Below are 18,383 nucleotides of genomic sequence, written 5' to 3'. Positions count from 1 at the left end.
ATATTTTCAGTAGGGCAAGAACAAACTGAAATAATGGGTCTACCTGGACAAGTTTATGGATTTTGGGTAGGAGGTAGAAACAGGAGGTGCGGGGTGCATGTTGCGGGAATTATGAGGTTGGTAGCAGTGGATGGGAGATCCCCAGAGTCAATAAGGTTGGTGATGGTGTGAGAGACAATGGCTTGGTGTTCCTTAGTGAGGTCCTGTTCGAGGGACAAGCAAGAGAAGGTGTCTGAGAGTCAGCACTGGGTCTCAACAAGGTAGAGGTCAATATGCCAGACTTATGGTATTATGCTGATTTATGGTAATTTTACTGATTTGTACCATCAGTGCTTGGGTGAGAGGAAGTTTAAATATGAATCCCTTCAAGGCAAATTGACAATACTTCCTGAGGCTTGCATTGTCCTATAACAAAGACATCAAGATTGGCTAGTATTTGGAGATCCAGTATGAAGAGCTGGGGTGGGAAGGAGGGGTAAAATGAGAAAGATCGGAATAATTTGCAGTTCTTTTTAAAAAAACTCAAATTATTTGAGTCAATAGGAGTATAAGGCATAAGAGCAGAATTAGGCTATCTGTTTTAAATGGATGTCCCTCTATCCCCCATGAAAATGGGGGACACCTCCCTCTCCCTAGCCAGGGAGAGAGAGAACCTGTGGTTTGTCAAATTATGGATGAAATGCGAAGCCTTTGAGGTAACTTTGGTCTGTCTTTGCTATTGCTTAGCACACGCTTGGGCTCAGTGATGGTACCAATGTGCATTCTTTTTTGTTGGTGGGGGAAAGGGGAATTGTTGCTCGCTGCCGCTTATGCGCGTGAGGGGGGAGCTGGGGGGGAACTTTGGAGTTCTCACGCTTAACTGTCATTCATTCTTTGGGGCACTTCTCTGTTTTCATGGATATTTGCGAAGAAAAAGCATTTCAGGATGTATATTGTATACATTTCTCTGACATTAAATTTGATCTTTGAACCTATCCTGAGGCTGCGCTCTCTTGTCCTAGACTCCCCCACCATGGGAGACATCCTTTCCACACCTACTCTGTCTAGGCCTTTCAAAATTCAAAAGGTTTCAATGAGATCCCCTCTCATCCTTCTAAATTCCAGCAAGTACAGACCCAGAGCCATCAAACGTTCCTCATATGAGGATCATTTCATTCCTGGAATCATCCTTGTTAACCTCCTCCCCAATGCCACATCTTTTCCTAGATGAGGAACCCAAAGCTGCTCACAGTAGTCAAGGTGAGGCCTCACCAGTGCCTTATAAAGCCTCAGCATCACATCCCTGCTCTTGTATTCTAGACCTCTAATATTGCATTTGCCTTCCTCACCACTAACTCTACCTGCAAGTTAACCTCTAGGGTGTTCTGCACGAGGACTCCTAAGTTCCTTTGCATCTCAGATTTCTGAATTTTCTCCCCATTTAGAAAATAGTATGCACATTTATTTCTACTACCAAAGTGCATGACCATGCATTTCCCAACATTGTATTTCATTTGCCACTTTCTTGCCCATTCTCCTAATCTGTCTAAGTCCTTCTGCAGCCTACCCTTTCCTCAATACTAAATGCCCCTCCACTAATCTTCATATCATATGCAAACTTGGCAAAAAAGCCATCTAATGCATCACCTAAATCATTGAGATACAACACATAAAGAAGCAGTTCCAACACTGACCCCTGGGGAACACCACTAGTCACTGGCAGCTAACCAGAAAAGGATCCTTTTATTCCCACTCACTGCCTCCTCCCAATCAACCAATGCTCTAACCATGCCAATAACTTTCCTGTAATACCATGGGCTCTTAACTTGGTAAGCAGCATCATGTGCGGCACCTTGTCAAGGGCCTTCTGAAAGTCCAAATATACAACATCCACTACATCCCCTTTATCTATCCTACTTGTAATCTCCTCAAAGAATTTCAACAGGATTGTCAGACAAGATTTTCCCTCAAGGAAACCATGTTGACTTTGTACTATCTTGTCCTGTGTCACCAAGTACTCCATCACCTCATCCTTAACAATTGACTCCAACATCTTCCCAACCACTGAGGTCCGGCTAACTGGTTTACGACTTCCTTCCTGCTGCCTTCCTCCTTTCTTAAAGAGTGGAGTAACATTTGCAATTTTCCATTCCTCTGGCACTATGCCAGAGTTCAATGATTTTTGAAAGATCATACTAATCCCTCCACAATCCCTACTACTACCTCTCAGAACTCTAGGGTGCAGTTCATCCGGTCTGGATGACTTATGTACCCTTGGGTCTTCCCACTTTTTTGAGCACCTTCTCCCTTGAATTGGATTGACTTTATTTCTCAAATCCTCCACGTACATGAGTATAAATTTTTACATTACGTCTCCATCTGAATATGCAAATTAATGTAATAGTAACTGCACTTCTCTTTCCTCACACCCTTCACATACTGTCACACTGCTAGTGTCTTCCACAGTAAATACTGATGCAAAATACTCATTTAATTCATCTGCCATCTCCTTGTGTTCCATTATTATTTCTCCTGCCTCATTTTCTAGCATCCTATATCCACTCTCATCTCTCTTATTTTTTACGTACTTGAAAAAGCTTTTACTATCCACTTTAATACTGTTGGTTGGCTTGCTTTCATATTTCATCTTTTCCTTCCTAATGATTCTTTTAGTTGCTCTCTGTAGGTTTTTAAAAGTTTCCCAATCCTCTATCTTCCCACTAATCTTTGCTTTGTTGTATGCTCTCTCTTTTGCTTTGACTTCCCTTGTCAGCCGTGGTTGTACAATTTTGCCATTTGAGTATTTCTTCATTTTTGGAATACATCTATCCTGCTCCTTCCTTATTTTTCCCAGAAACTCTCACCATTGCTGTTCTGCTGTCATCCATGTGAGCATCTCCTTCCAATTTACTTTGCCCAACTCCTCTCTCATACCACTGTAATTTTCTTTACTCCACCGTGTCAGACTTTATTTTCACCCTAACAAATTTCAAATTGAACTCAATCATATTGTGATCACTACCTCCTAAGGGTTCTTTTACTTTAAGCTCCCGAATGATCTTTGGTTCATTACATAACACCCAATCCAGTAAAGCCCACCTAGTAGGCTCAACGACAAACTGCTTGCAAAAGCCATCTTGTAGGCATTCAACAAATTCACTCCCTTAAGATCCATTACCAACCTGATTTTCCCCTGTCGACTTGCGTGTTAAAATCTCACATGACTATCATAATATTGCCCTTTTGACACACCTGTTGTAATCTGTGGTCCACGTTCCAGCTGCTGTTGGGAGGTCTGTATATAACTACCATCGGGATCTTTTAAACCCTTGCAGGTTGTTAACTCAACCCACAAGGATTCAACATCTTCTAATCCGATGTCACATCTTTCTACTGATTTGATGCCATTCATTACCAGCAGAGCCACGCCACCCCCTCTGCCTACCTTGCTTACCCCTTCGATATAACATGTAACCTTGGACCTTCAGCTCCCAACTACAACTATCCTTCAGCCATGATTCAGTGATGGCCACAACATCATGCCTAACAATCTGTAATAGAGCTGCAACATCATCCACCTTAGTTCTTACAGTCTGGGCTTTGAGTACTGTGTTCACTACCTGTTTCGATTGTGCAATGTTTGAACTTGGCAAGCTTGGCTACAGGAAACTGGCACCCCTGCAAATGTCTGGGTGTCTGTCAGGAAACTGGCACCCCTGCAAATGTCTGGGTGTCTGTCAGGAAACTGGCATCCCTGCAAATGTCTGGGTGTCTGTCAGGAAACTGGCACCCCTGCAAATGTCTGGGTGTCTGTCACTTTCAAACAATCAAACATTCAAACATCACAGCTGCTGAAGCCTGAATAAAAACAGAGAAATCTGGAAATTCTCTGCAAATCATTCAGCAACTATGCAAAGGGAAATACACTACATATTTCAGAGAGATAACTTTTTAATCAGAGCTCAACTGCACTCTCATCCCAAGTATTTACTGTAGCTGCAGCTAGTCCAGTACAGAAGTTATCTGCCAAATAGTCACAGACCCCACTTTTTCCAATTCTACCTTCTCCTACATGCAGTGCAGATTCTAGGGCACACTATCTGATATCATAGTCCAGGGGATAAATTATCACTACTAATCAGAAAATCTGTTCCATACAATATTATAGGACCTGGTCCCTTTAAATGAATCCCATAAAGATCTGTAACAGGTTCTCTGTTAACCTAGATGACGATATAATGGAAAAACAAGAAATTGCACGTGCTGGGATCTGGAGAGACAGTTTGCTGGAAAAAGTGAGCTACACCTGTTTGGGGGTTGGAGAGGTTGCTGGAAATCTCAACATTTCAAGTCAAAGCCCTATATCAGGACTCTGATGCAGGATGTCAATCCAAAACAATGACAAATCCTCTCCCCTTTCAGATTCTGCTTGGCCCATAGAAGTCCTGTAACAGACTGTTTGATGCTGAAAATGTAATGATGTGTTTAATGATGTCATATCTCCACATACTGGGTTAATAATACCCTTCCCATTAAAGCTACCAATTCATTTGTGCAGCACACTTATGCGCGTCTGATTGCTGGTCATGCCTTTGTAATATTTGCTAGTTAGGATGTTGACTCATGGCATAGAAGTTACTACATCTCTCCATTGGTCTATAAACATAAAACATCTCATCACATCTCTACTTAGTGGGTTAACAGACCATTTCCAATCAATAGAATGAGAACTGATATATAACACAGATACTCAGAACAATCAATCTATTTAGCAGGGAGATGTCACTGTCTAACCAGACTGTTTCTGGACCTCACCACAGCCACATCTTTTTCTCATTTAAGATTTAAGTGGTGAGCTTGTTTAAAGCCAATGTTGTTCCAAATGTTTAGTTACAAGTAAATAACCATTCAATATATAAATTTCTGTATCAAAACTGATCACTAATATTCTTTTGAAAATTTATTCATACCTCTTAGCCATACTTCTATGAAGAGAATTCCAACACCAATGTTGTACTTTAATCCATTCAAGGTTACTCCACCCTACGTATTGAAAACATAAGAATAAATTCAGCAAGCGAGCTAACAGTTGAAATCGAAAACTTATTTTGTATTTCAATGACAGTGTCAAATTAGAAAACAACCACGTTAAAGCCTACTCTATCACATATGCAATCCATCTTAATCTCAAATCCAGAAGGGCATTCTTTCTGCATTAGGCACTCTTGTGACTGTATTGGCCAAGAATGGTGATATGATCGATCATAATTGTGCAAAAAATGATGGGTATATGAAAGTGCATTTTCTCACAGGAAGCTGTTTGCGATCATCAAAACAAAGTGAGAAGCTATATTTATGATTATACACTAGCTCTGTGATGAAAGTTTATGGATTTAAAGCCTTAACCCGAGACCTAAATATGCAATCAGTTAATGCCGAAGGAACACTCCACTATCTAAGGGAAATGTTAAACAAATATTCTATCTGCCTAATTCCCCGATCTAAGAGTTTGTTCAGTATTTCACTGCAACAATTAAACTTTCATGAGAAATTAATTCTGTAGTAACTACACTCTAAAAGGAATCTTTCAGTCAATCAAAGTGTCTTGCTTGGACTTTTCAGCAATGTCTACTAGGTCATGTCAAAAGCTAAAAAATTGAAAAAACTTGCACTCACAGATCAGTGAGTTTTGTAAGATGTTCTGTAAATAGTATAACTACAAGTACATACCATTTACTCACATAACTTACTTTAATTGCAACAGAAATTATGATTAAATTTTCTCACCTAAAAGTGCCCATAAGCTGCGCTCACTCAGCTTTCAGTGATATACCATTTGTTGGGTGAACAGAGTATCGCAAACACTTACAGAAGGCACAGTCAGCAGATCACTTGCAGTCACATTCACATCTTCTCTCAGGATGTGTAGCTGGTTAGGTCCATTTGTATGCTTTAGGAATAACTGAGATTGAATAGATCAACACAAGCAATGTCAATGGACTGAATCAAGAAATTCCAATGAAAATGTCCATTTTCTATAAAGAATAGGAGCCAGCAAAGAAAAACTATGAACAGGTAAAGTTTTGAGTTGCCCAATCTTCAAGGGCCAGATCTACTGGGATAACCTGGTCGAACTGCAGCATGGTACCTATTGTTCATTTAACAGCTATCATCATCGTCTTTCACTAAGTGTGGCATTATATCGACATTTAATGATTGTTAATAATGCACAGGTTCAATGAGGGGAAACACATACTCAGCAGAATTTCTGGACTATGTAACTTGGGAACTAATAGTGAAAAAAATTATTGCATTTATACTGCGCAATAATTGGCTCAGGTTGTATTGAGGCATTTCATGGATAGCCTCAAAGTGTAATGTACAAGTAAAATGGTCAGTAACATTTCACCAACAAGATGTCGACCAGAAAACATTTTGTAGAGTTAGATATTCACCAAGAAATCAGTCAGCACTTCCCTGCTCCTTGGATAGAAACATGTGTCTTCTGGCATTTAAAGGGACAGCTGTCCAAGAGTAAAACACATTGGTCTGAACCACTGAGAGCACTTCCCTCACTAGAAGGATCTTTAATGACTTCGTAAGCTGGTAAATTACTGTTGGTAGAATTCTGAAATGGAGTATCTGTTGTGATTCAGTGGGTGGAATTTAACCTACAAAATTCAGAAGCCTAAAGTTTTATTGCTTAACCAAATTGATATTTTAATTCCCTGTAGTAACTCCACAACTCCAACTAAGAATGAAGTTTATTTACTTATTTAGTGAAGCAATGTGGAGTAGACCCTTCCAGCCCTTCGAGCCCAGTCTCTCTGGCGACCCCACAATGCCAATTAACCCTAAACCTAATCACGGGACAATTTACAACGACCAGTTAACCTACCTGGTATGACTTTGGACTGTGCGAGGAAACTGAAGGACCAGAGAAAACGCGCACAGTCCATGGGGATTTGAACTCTTGAACTCTGGAAAATTCCGAGCTCTAATAACGTTGTGCTACTGTGATGCCCATATGGGTTCGTTATTCACAATGAAGGTTGTGCAACATATCAAAGATACATTTCAGGATACCTTTGTCATTGGTTCAACCAAGTCCAGATCAAACACCATGAATCCATCAACTCCAGCATTGATTTCAAGTAGTTTCAAACTAAAGTATTAATGAAACACTGTCAGATTCTGCGTGCACAATCTAAGTAAAAGTATACTTGTAGACTTTATAAACTTTACAAACTAAATACACGAATCCATAAAATAGAAGCCATATAGAATAACCAGGAGAAATATTTAAGCTGACAAAGAATGAATAATGAATGAAGACTTAGTTATTAAAATGAATATTTAGCAGAAGGTGAAAAGATGTAGGATTGACATAAATACTAAGAAATTGGATTTCACTCTGTGTGACGTACTAGAGTAGCAGTTAACATAATGTATTACAGTGCCAACAAACACTGATTAGGTTCAATTCCTGCCAGTGTCTGCAAGGAGTTTGTATGTTCTCCCCACGACGCGAGTTTCCTTTGCATGCTCCAGTTTCCTCCCACATTCCAAGAGACATATGATTAGGGTTAGGTTTAGTGTAGGCATGCTATGTTGGTGGAAACACTTGTGGGCCATCCCCAGCACAGTCCTCAGACGTGTTGGTCATTGATGCATGTGACGCATTTCACTCTATGTTTCAATATTTTGATGTTTATGTGACAAATAAAGCTAATTTTTATCTTAATCTGCTACAACTTCATCGTGTCCACTACAAAGATTGCAAAATTCAACAAAAACAACATAGAGGTGGTCTACAACTGGAAAGGTTTCATATAGATGTTGCAGTGCAGCAATCACAGAACAACATCATTCATTGAACGCACACTCCGTCCTGCAGCCAGTCAGCAACCACTCTGCCATGGAGCAGAGGAGCCGCAGGAAAGAAAGAGGGAGATAACTTCAAGATTTACCCAAAGTCCTGGTCACAGACATCCAGCAATTGGCCAGAGTCAACATTTGAAGAGCCGAAGATAGCTGGGTTAAAAAGCCCAGACTATAGAGCAAGGTCAAATGAAACGGAATGATTTCATAGGCATTATCAAGGTGAGTTGCATATCAGTCTGCACAGCTTAGTACAACTGTTAGGTATTGAACTTTCATCTTATCTACTTGCAGGCAGGCCCCGCCACATCATTGGGTTGTGCTGTGTTGGTTGTTAGCACAAATGACACATTTCACTGTAAGTTTCATTGTGTAAATAATAAATTAATCTCAATGTGAATTTAAAATGGAATTTAATGAGAGCTACTTCAAAAATAAAGTGATTTTGAAGGAAGACATTCTGAAAATATATAGCATTTTGAAAATGAGCATCCCATTACTGTTTATTAATTGTAAATGCAGCTGCACGTACCGAGTAACATTTGCCAAGATTCTCTGATATTCTGGGCTTTCCTTATCCCGAGGCAGTAACTGAGCTGCCATACCTCCGGTGGCCAAAGCACCTCGTTTGTGACAGGTCTTTACTAGAAGATCCATGTAGCTCTTCAAAAACATTTTCTCCATATTCACATATTTACTGCGATCTGGTAACAGGAATTCCTGCCGATGTCCTGAAAAATAGTGTGTGAAATAAGCTAACAATGTGCATCTGTTTACTTAAGATTCAAATTGTTTGGATCAAGTCATTTGGCATCATCTCAAAGTTAGGAGCTGGTCATAGGCAGCACCGGTCACAGGGTGGCATGGCAGTCAGCACAACAGATTACAGAGCCGGCTGTCCATAAGGAGTTTGTACATTCTCCTCATGAATGCATGGGTTTCTTCTGGGTGCTGCCATTTCCTCCCATATTTCAAAGACATACAGTATGGGTTAGGATTTTCACAGTCATAGTCATACTTTATTGATCCTGGGGGAAATTGGTTTTCGTTACAGTTGCACCATAAATGATAAATAGTTTTAGAACCATAAATAGTTAAATAGTAATATGTAAATTATGCCAGTAAATTATGAAATAAGTCCAGGACCAGCCTATCGGCTCAGGGTGTCTGACCCTCCAAGGGAGGAGTTGTGAAGTTTGATGGCCACAGGCAGGAATGACTTCCTATGACGCTCTGTGTTGCATCTCGGAGGAATGAGTCTCTGGCTGAATGTACTCCTGTGCCCACCCAATACATTACGTAGTGGATGGGAGACATTGACCAAGATGGCATGCAACTTAGACAGCATCCTCTTTTCAGACACCACCGTGAGAGAGTCCAGTTCTATCCCTACAACATCACTGGCCTTACGAATGAGTTTGTTGATTCTGTTGGTGTCTGCCACCCTCAGCCTGCTGCCCCAGCACACAACAGCAAACATGATAGCAATGGCCACCACAAACTCACAGAACATCCTCAGCATCGTCCGGCAGATGTTAAAGGACCTCAGTCTCCTCAGGAAATAGAGACGACTCTGACCCTTCTTGTAGACAGCCTCAGTGTTCTTAGACCAGTCCAGTTTATTGTCAATTCGTATCTCCAGGTATTTGTAATCCTCCACCATGTCCACACCGACCCCCTGGATGGAAACAGGGGTCACCGGTACCTTAGCTCTCCTCAGGTCTACCACCAGCTCCTTAGTCTTTTTCACATTAAGCTGCAGATAATTCTGCTCACACCATGTGACAAAGTTTCCTACCATAGACCTGTACTCAACCTCATCTCCCTTGCTGATGCATCCAACTACGGCAGAGTCATCCGAAAACTTCTGAAGATGACAAGACTCTGTGCAGTAGTTGAAGTCCGAGGTGTAACTGGTGAAGAGAAAGGGAGACAAGACAGTCCCCTGTGGAGCCCCAGTGCTGCTGATCACTCTGTCAGACACACAGTGTTGCAAGCACATGGACTGTGGTCTGCCAGTCAGGTAATCAAGAATTGGGCTTGCTATGTTGTGCTAGAAGCATGGCAATACTTACAGGCTACCTCTGAAACCCACCTCAATTGTGTTGGTCATTGATGCAAATCGATGCATTTCACTGTTTGTTTCGATGTTTCAATGTATATGTGACAAATAAAGCTAATCTTTCGTTAGGCAGCTCAGCTTGATTTATACAATGCTGCACCTATAATGGTACAGCATTGTACCAATGCTGGAGGGCTGTCAGAGGTTACAACGGGACATCGATAGGATGCAAAACTGGGCTGAGAAGTGGCAGATGGAGTTCAAACCAGATAAGTGTGAAGTGGTGCATTTTGGTAGGTCAAATATGATGGCAGAATATAGCATTAATGGTTAAGACTCTTGGCAGTGTGGAGGATCAGAGGGATCTTGGGATCTGAGTCCATAGGACACTCAAAACTGCTGCGCAGGTTGTCTCTGTGGTTAAGAAGGCATACGGTGCATTGGCCTTCATCAATCGTGGGATTGAATTTAAGAGCTGAGAGGTAATGTTGCAGCTATATAAGACCCTGGTCAGACCCTACTTGGAGTACTGTGCTCAGTTCTGGTCACCTCTCTATAGGAAGGATGTGGAAACTATAGAAAGGGTGCAGAGGAGATTTACAAGGATGTTGCCTGGATTGGGGAGCATGCCCTATGAGAATAGGTTGAGTAAACTTGGCCTTTTCTCCTTGGAGCGACGGAGGATGAGAGGTGACTTGATAGAGGTGTATAAGATGATGAGAGACATTGATTGTGTGGATAGTGAGAGGCTTTTCCCCAGGGTTGAAATGGTTAGCACGAGAGGGCATAGTTTTAAGGTGCTTGGAAGTAGGTACACAGGAGATGTCAGGGGTAAGTTTTTTAACGCAGAGAGTGGTGAGTGCATGGAATGGGCTGCGGCAGCGATGGTGGAGGTGGAAACAATAGGGTCTTTTAAGAGACTCCTGGATGGCTACATGGAGCTTAGAAGAATAGAGGGCTATGGGTAAGCCTAGGTCGTTCTAAGGTAGGGACATGTTCGGCACAGCTTTGTGGGCCGAAGGGCCTGTATCGTGCTGTATGTTTTCTATGTTTCTATGTACCCTTAGCTTTCATAGGGGTCAGCCAGACATGGTACCAGTTCTAAAAAAAATCTGGTAAGATCATTTTTGGTAAACGCAAAAGTGGGAAACAGTGCATATGTGAATGTAACAAATCATATAACATGACTAGAAATGTATTGTGCTGGTAACTTTGCTGTTTGCTGCAGCATTGTAGACACCAGCTACAGTAAAAGCCTAGTTGTCCAGCACTTCATTAACAAGCACTTTCTAATAGCCAGCTCTCAGAATGAGTACACGCTCCATCTGGGCCAAAATCAGGGCACTAAGGAAGAACTTTGGTCAGAAATTGGGACATGCTGCAGGAGCTCTCCAACTTTAACTGGGTTGGTGCTGAGAGAGTGCCCAGCTGCTATCAGGGCAGGAAGCAGGAGCACAATGCCAACACAGGGTAGCACTGACGGGGCACCTAGGCAAGCCTGCAGGTGCACATTGCTTATATACCCTTCTTTCTGCCTGCTGGAAAATGCTGAGTATCGTAGAAAAGTGTAAATGGCTTCCCCTGTTAAATTACTCGTTAAATTCTAGAGGTCATTATATACATGAAAGGGTCAATCATATAGTTAAATAGAAAAATAAATACGGGAAAAATGTTTACTCTATACTTACAGTATGAATGACAATAGATATTCTTATTAACTAATTCTTATAAGATGTCCAATGAAAAAAACAACCGATAAAACTATTCCACCAATTTAGTTGATAGAACTAGTTCAGATGGGTGCTTTAACTCAACTCTTCTGTTGAACGGAGATGTTTTGAATCAGCGAAATTCGGGTGAATTAATCGGGAGAATCCAGGAGGACTCCAACAAACAAATATAATCATAGACTAGAGTGGTCACAGGACTGCAGTTTTGATAAGAAACAGGACCAGACTGGTCAATGCTGGTATTTCTACTCCATACAAGACTCCTATAACCTTCCCCATCCCATTTTCTCCATCTCTGTCCTTCCCTTTACCCCTCATATAGACTTCCTTTTGCCAAAATTGCACCAAAATTGGCTCAAGTTCCATTTTCAAACTGCCCCATGTACAGAATTTTCTGCTGAATTCCATTTTGGATTTATTATGATGGTTTTATAATTACAATGCCCATTTTAGTCTTTGGAATGTTGCTAAGTTTGTTTTATTAATAATATTCCCAATATTCTGTCCTTTTTGTTAACCCTCCCCCTTTTCAAATGCATTTGTGAATTCTATTAAAGATAAGAAAGAAAATTAAGAAAGAATTTGCATTTGTGCAACTTCAAAGCAAACATATAAAACAGGTTAACACTACACTAAATCTCAGTAATGTAATTTAGTACGAGTTGAGTTATACTTGCTTACCCATTTTGTTTACAAAAGAGGCTGAGTAATCCCAGATTCCACAGTTCAGTCCAGCAGAATGGTCTCGCAGCTCATAGAGGATTTCTTCCATCTCAAATGCAGCTAAGATGTTTTCTATTAAGACTGTGGCTTTGATGGAACCAATTGGTAAACCCAACTGAAAAAGGTAATATAAGGAGGCTAATTCTACTGCAGGACAGACACTTCTCAGTTTATTCAGACTTCAAAGTATCATTACTATTATTGTTTTTTCTCAGCTCAAGCCGGTAAAACCTGAGGTATGGGCACAGCCAAGAAAACTAATTTCTCAATTGCTGGAAATTTTCAGACTATTCTAGTGGTGTTTAGTACTGTGGCTTTCTGAAGATTTACATAAATATTACTGTGTAGCCCTAATTGCTTAACACGATTGTGTTGTGCTTTTGGGATGACGCCAGTTGTAGATATTACTATTGGGAAAATGTATACCCTGTTCATGTTCCAAAGTCTTTCAATTTCCTCTTTTAATTCAACACATTTCTGGTGCTTTCCACTTATTGATTTCTGTAGGTTGTGTGTGTGTTTGAAATAACCCTATCTATTAAATTAGTTGTTCTTGCTTGATTTTGCTGTATTATTATATCCAGGCAGTTATTATGGATTGTTTTATCTGTAATAATTGATTGGTGATAATATAATTTGTGGTATTCTGCCTCTAAAACTGGATTGGGCTTGTGTTTCTAGTAAGGTGTGATTTCATTAACAAGTTTGTATTTTAAAGCAAGGTTTTGATGAATGAATTTTGTCACTTGATTATGGTTATGTAAGTAATCAGATTGTGTTAAACTGCTCCAGGATTCTGTAGCGTGTTGGATTGTTTCTGTTTATTCTTGGCATTTTCAACATTTATCATTTTGAATTTGTTGGTCTTTTATTATGTATTTTTGATATTTTTTGTTGTTATTATTATTATTATATTTAGGGTGAAAATAGATAATCAGACTTACCCTAATCTTCAATTAATTTCATGCCTGTATTCTGAAGATCTGTTATAAGTAGCTAGTCAAATCAAGTATGGGTATAAAAAGAATAGGATTTTAACCCTCCCAAAATTAAATGGATTGCCTTGGAGTCAGAGGGTGAAGTCCATTAAGTGCATTTAAGAAGGTTTAATAAAACAATATGGAGAAAGTCTTACTTGGGAATGGGCTGTACTCACCCTTATCTTAGAAAACCAGCACGGGCAAGAGGTGGAAGTGTCTGTGGTGGAATACTGGAAAAGGTGACCATAGTTCAGTAACCTTCAAGGTAGTCATGAAAAAACATAAGGTTGGTCCTTGAGTCTTAAGTTAGAGGAGGGATACATTAATATTCTGTGTTGGGAAGGAAAATGTGCAAGAAATATTGGCAGACATTAAGGTGGATAAATCCCCAGGGCCTGACAGGATCTAGGCCAGGATGCTATGCAAAGCTAGCAAGGAGATAGCTCGGGCTGTCACAAGTTTGTTGTATCTCCATTAGCCACAAGGGGGGTACCAGCAGACTGATAACTTCAAAAAGGGAAAATAGGAAAAAGCCAAGAAACAACAGGTTAATGAGCCTTACATCAATTCTAAGAAACAGCAACAAAAAGTTCACGTCAAAAGGCAGGGACTGAATAGCAGATGTCAACATAGCTTTGTGCAAGACAAATGCTATCTCACAAATCTGATTGAGTTACTTTCTGAGGAGGTAACCAAGAAATTTGATGAAGATAGTTTTATAGATGCTGTTTACATAGACTTTCACAAGAGATTGGTCCTGGGATTGCTGATGAAATCACAAGTGGTCTGATTAGCAAGTTTGCTGACAATACAAAAATTAGTGTAGATAGCTATCACTGTCAGTGTGGCTGAGTTGGAACAAAAGGGCTGTTTCTGTGCTGTACAACTACATGATTTTATCCCCAAACTTCACCTCCTAGAATTTGTGACCCATAATCAAACAGCAGCATTAAAAAGTCTTATCCAATCTCTGATGAGATTCTGGAGTTACAAGCCAGGGTGTGCATAGAGATTCCTTTGTGCATGTGTTGACATACCAGATACATTTTGAATGGTAGTTTATGAGACTTAGCCAGAAACTTCCACTAACACTGGATTCCTCCAGGTGGTGAGTTGCCAATGTTGGTCACACCTTAAGCTAATGAAACAAATAAAGGGAAGTTTACCATTTGGGGACAGTGAGATCAGATGGTCTGGCCAAAATACCAGAGTATGATAGTAACGTGGAAGTTCACCAACTCCCAAGTCAGACACTTCAGAATTCAAAAGGCACACCAGCCAGGAGGGGTAAGTAAAGTCCAAAGTTCCAACTATTACTTCTGGTTGACACAATTATTAGGTTTAGATGGCACTCCCTCATGTATTTGGAGAAATTACTTTAGTCAGAGGGTGGTAAATCTGTGGAATTTGTTGCTACGAGCGGCTGTGGAGGCCAAGTCATTGGGTGTACTTAAGGCAGAGGTAGATAGGTTCTTGATTAGCCAGGGCATCAAAGGGTATGGGGTGAAAGCAGGGGAGTGGGGATGACTGGATGAAGTGGATCAGCCCATGGCGGAGCAGACTCGATGGGCCAAATGGCCTACTTCTGCTCCCAAATCTTATGGTCTTATGATCTTATTGGCTGTAACAGTCCATGACACCCTGCATGTAGGACTAATCACCTTATCAGCCAATAATCGAATGGATGGTTTTTTTCATCAATGGAGAGTTTGTTTCATAGAGTATTTCAGATGCTACAAACCTTATACTATTCAATATGAAAAATTGTGAAGATACAAAAACAGCTGGATTGCAGTGAAGCTTTAACATCTACATGATAAAAAGCAGTCAGTTACAGCTACACACAATACTCTGCAGAAGCTTATCAAAACACATACACTAAAAAAGGAAAATAATACACAGTAGCAGTAGATGGCAGTAAGTTAAAACGATTTGAAAATTTAATAAGGATATTGATATATTTTTATTAAATTTTGCCATGCACAGACTCTTAATGCACAACTTGGTTCCACTTCTTTAAAACCATACCTTCTTTTGAGCCCAAACAAAGATCCTATTCCACAATCTGGCCTCCAGATGACTTTCAACCTGCAATTTAATGGAATAGCTGATAAATAATTGAATCTGTAAACTTTGGAATATGTTTCAGGGCATGTATTTGAACAACATATTTATCATAAAGCAAGTTTAAACATTAAAAAGTTAAATGATGTGCTCAATTGAAATTCAGGTTGGACAGTTGAACTTACAAAACGTGTAGACAAAACGCGAGCCCATAAGCTGACCACAAGTTTGTAACATTAACCCTCATTTTGAAACCATACCATAGCAGACTTAATATGTCAGTTTTTAAAGAATCCCATTTTTCCTGCTACTGTTAAATTCAGCCGCAGCCTTTATTGCTGTCTGTCAATACATGGTTAATCAGATTTTTATGTCCACCCAAGAAACAATAAATTGCTTCTTTATAACATCCCTATATATTTGGAAAATGCCACATGATCCAAGAAAGGCTGGAATGTAACACTGCAAGATTTTTTACTTAAATAGATTCATCTGCAACATTTATGATGTCACCCACCAAAGTAAATTGTAGCAGTTAATCTTCAGTACTGACTCACCAATAGCAAATATCCTCTAGTGATTAATTGAAAGAAACATATAAAATTCCCTGAATGATCAGAAGTATTGAAGTATTCAGATTAGGAAGGTCCCAGGTTCAGTCTCTCACTGGAGAGAATATCTTTACTCAGCCACATTGACAGTGGTACACTGTAAATATCTGCTCTCTTATTTGCTCTTAAGTAGCTTGTATCAAACAGTATCTAATAATTCAAAGCTGCCTCTTTGTCAATAATTTAACTAAGAATAAGTGCAATATGCTGAAGTGTTTGGTAAACAGCTTACTTATTTTGATGTGGAAAAGCAATGAAATCCCATTCAGTACTATATTGGAACATGGTAAAACATACTATCAATGCCAATCTGGAAACAGCTGATCCCACCTGATTTCAGAACACAACCAGATCGTTTACTAACTGGACAGGCAACTGTCTAAGGACACCAGCTCAGTAGCTTCGAGAGGAGAGGAGATGGCAGTTATAAGCTCACCCTATCCTGGAATCAACTGCAATGCAAAGCATGTTACAGCATCTCAGGTGCCTGATAGCTGCAGACTGACTTTGATGACCGAAACTGAAAAACAACTCATTGTAAAAACAATGATAAAATAATTCAAAAGGAAACTTTCAGCGTACCTTTGACAGATAAAAGAAAGGACCACATTCATTTTCAAACAAGATTCGTCCACAGTGGTACATCAGTAGTCCAAAATCAAACAGAGGCCCGGGGACTTCCCGTCCATTAATCTAATAAGTGCAATCAATATTCATTTCATATGAAATTTTAGAATAGCTAAAATCTACAACATAGATTATTGTAAAGTAAAATAATTTGCAGACTGAAGAACAACATACCATCAAGTTGTGTTCAACCATGTTCCAAGCTCTTGGTCTTAGCATTAGAATGGGAACCCTTGAGATAGGTGGTATATCTAGATATATAATTCAACAGCATTGTAAATATTTAGCTATTGCCATTGTATTTGCCAAGAAATGTTGTCTCTGATTTGTTTTCCTTCGGTGAAAGATGATCGAAAGCAAGTATGGTGATATGGTAAAACTCAATTAGCCAGTACATTGGTGAAGTTCACTAGTAATTCTCACCATCTGAATGTTCTGGTGGAGGAGGTTTTAACTTGCCTTATATTGTCATCTACTCCAGATGAGCAAAGTATTAGTCACAAAGTTAAATCCTGAGGGTTTGGCCTCTGCAGTTAAAGGCATGATTCTGCTCACTTGAGCCCTAAATACTGAAGCATACTCCAAATACTTTCCCTCTATTTTACTGGTCTCTGGGGCGAACACACTTCAGGCCTCTTTCTTTGCCACCTCATTGGATGCCAATATTCAATGACCCATGCAGATCCCCTGCATGTTCCTTATTTTCTTGATGACTAATTCCTAGGGAGTTGGCATTCCCACTGGTGGGAATCAGTGTTGGGATGGAATAATAACATCCTGGGTCTCATACTATAGGAGGAAAAGTAGTTTGCTCATTTACTTCCATGTTAACCACCCTAGTAAAATAAAATCACCCTTAATATTTTGAATGCATCAGTCAGACTGAAATCTTAATAGCTTCGAACTGCTATGGATTTCGGATGTTTCCTTATTATTTTTGCCTGAGTGATCTTAACAAACGCTATAATATATTAATAAATAAATTCCACTGCAGACAATTTATATTTGGTTGCAGGCACTAAATGCACAATATTGTAGCGTGTACACAGTTTCCAAAATTCAATTCCTTTGGCTTTGCTGAAATTTAATTTCAGAAGCAGAGTGTGACGGGGTCCTAAATTACCCCTATGAACTGTGCTTGATTACCCCTGTGAACTGTGCTTTTGAAAAGAGAGAGAGGGAGTTAGTTAACACCGATATCTTGTTTTTAAGAGCGAGAGAAAAAGAGAGAGAGAGACGAAAACTGCTTTGAGATGGTGCTATGAACGCCTAAGGTTCATATTTCCTGTGGACTGTCACTTTAAGGTTCGAGGAAGATCTGAGACTAACTTTTGGATTTCTGCTGAGTTCGGAGAGAGAGGGCACTGAGCAGCTCGTAAGTCGCTATGGTGACCGAGGGCGGCATTATTTGATGGACAATCGATGTTATGGTTTCTCTGGAGCGTGTTTATACTTCCCAAGGACATGGCCTGCTGGTGCATTCTTACACAGACAGAGAAGGGAGGAGTTATTTGAATGTCAGTTGGTACTCAGTACGGTGAGATAAATAGGAGACCTGTCATGTTCCGGATCGGGGTCCCTTTAAATTTACTTTGTTTTCCCTGTTTTCCCATGTCCCTTGGCTTTGGTGATTAGAGGCAATTAACGCTCGGCTGAACCGGTAGTTTATAGTCTCCGGCATTCAGCCGTTCGGCACGGGAATGTCTGCAACATCATCAAAGGTACG

The 18,383-nt window shown here is 40.0% G+C and overlaps 1 protein-coding gene across 2 annotated transcripts in view; it reads right to left on the bottom strand.

The window, feature by feature from the left end:
• ugl (ureidoglycolate lyase) overlaps positions 1 to 18,383 on the bottom strand; it is a 71,490-nt gene that overhangs the window by 12,630 nt on the left and 40,477 nt on the right. For both annotated transcript variants that reach the window (XM_063046643.1, XM_063046642.1), the window contains exons 6-13: positions 16,832 to 16,908; positions 16,613 to 16,723; positions 15,384 to 15,443; positions 12,334 to 12,490; positions 8,393 to 8,591; positions 7,066 to 7,144; positions 5,849 to 5,941; positions 4,950 to 5,022 (exon numbers count right to left, since the gene is read on the bottom strand). In XM_063046643.1, coding sequence (XP_062902713.1) covers positions 4,950 to 5,022; positions 5,849 to 5,941; positions 7,066 to 7,144; positions 8,393 to 8,591; positions 12,334 to 12,490; positions 15,384 to 15,443; positions 16,613 to 16,723; positions 16,832 to 16,908 — 849 coding nt within the window. The remainder of the gene's footprint in view (positions 1 to 4,949; positions 5,023 to 5,848; positions 5,942 to 7,065; positions 7,145 to 8,392; positions 8,592 to 12,333; positions 12,491 to 15,383; positions 15,444 to 16,612; positions 16,724 to 16,831; positions 16,909 to 18,383) is intronic.

Source organism: Mobula hypostoma, chromosome 4, assembly GCF_963921235.1.
Source record: "Mobula hypostoma chromosome 4, sMobHyp1.1, whole genome shotgun sequence".
In the NCBI taxonomy this organism is placed as follows: Eukaryota; Metazoa; Chordata; class Chondrichthyes; order Myliobatiformes; family Myliobatidae; genus Mobula; species Mobula hypostoma.
This window is presented reverse-complemented; position numbering and strand designations above follow the sequence as displayed.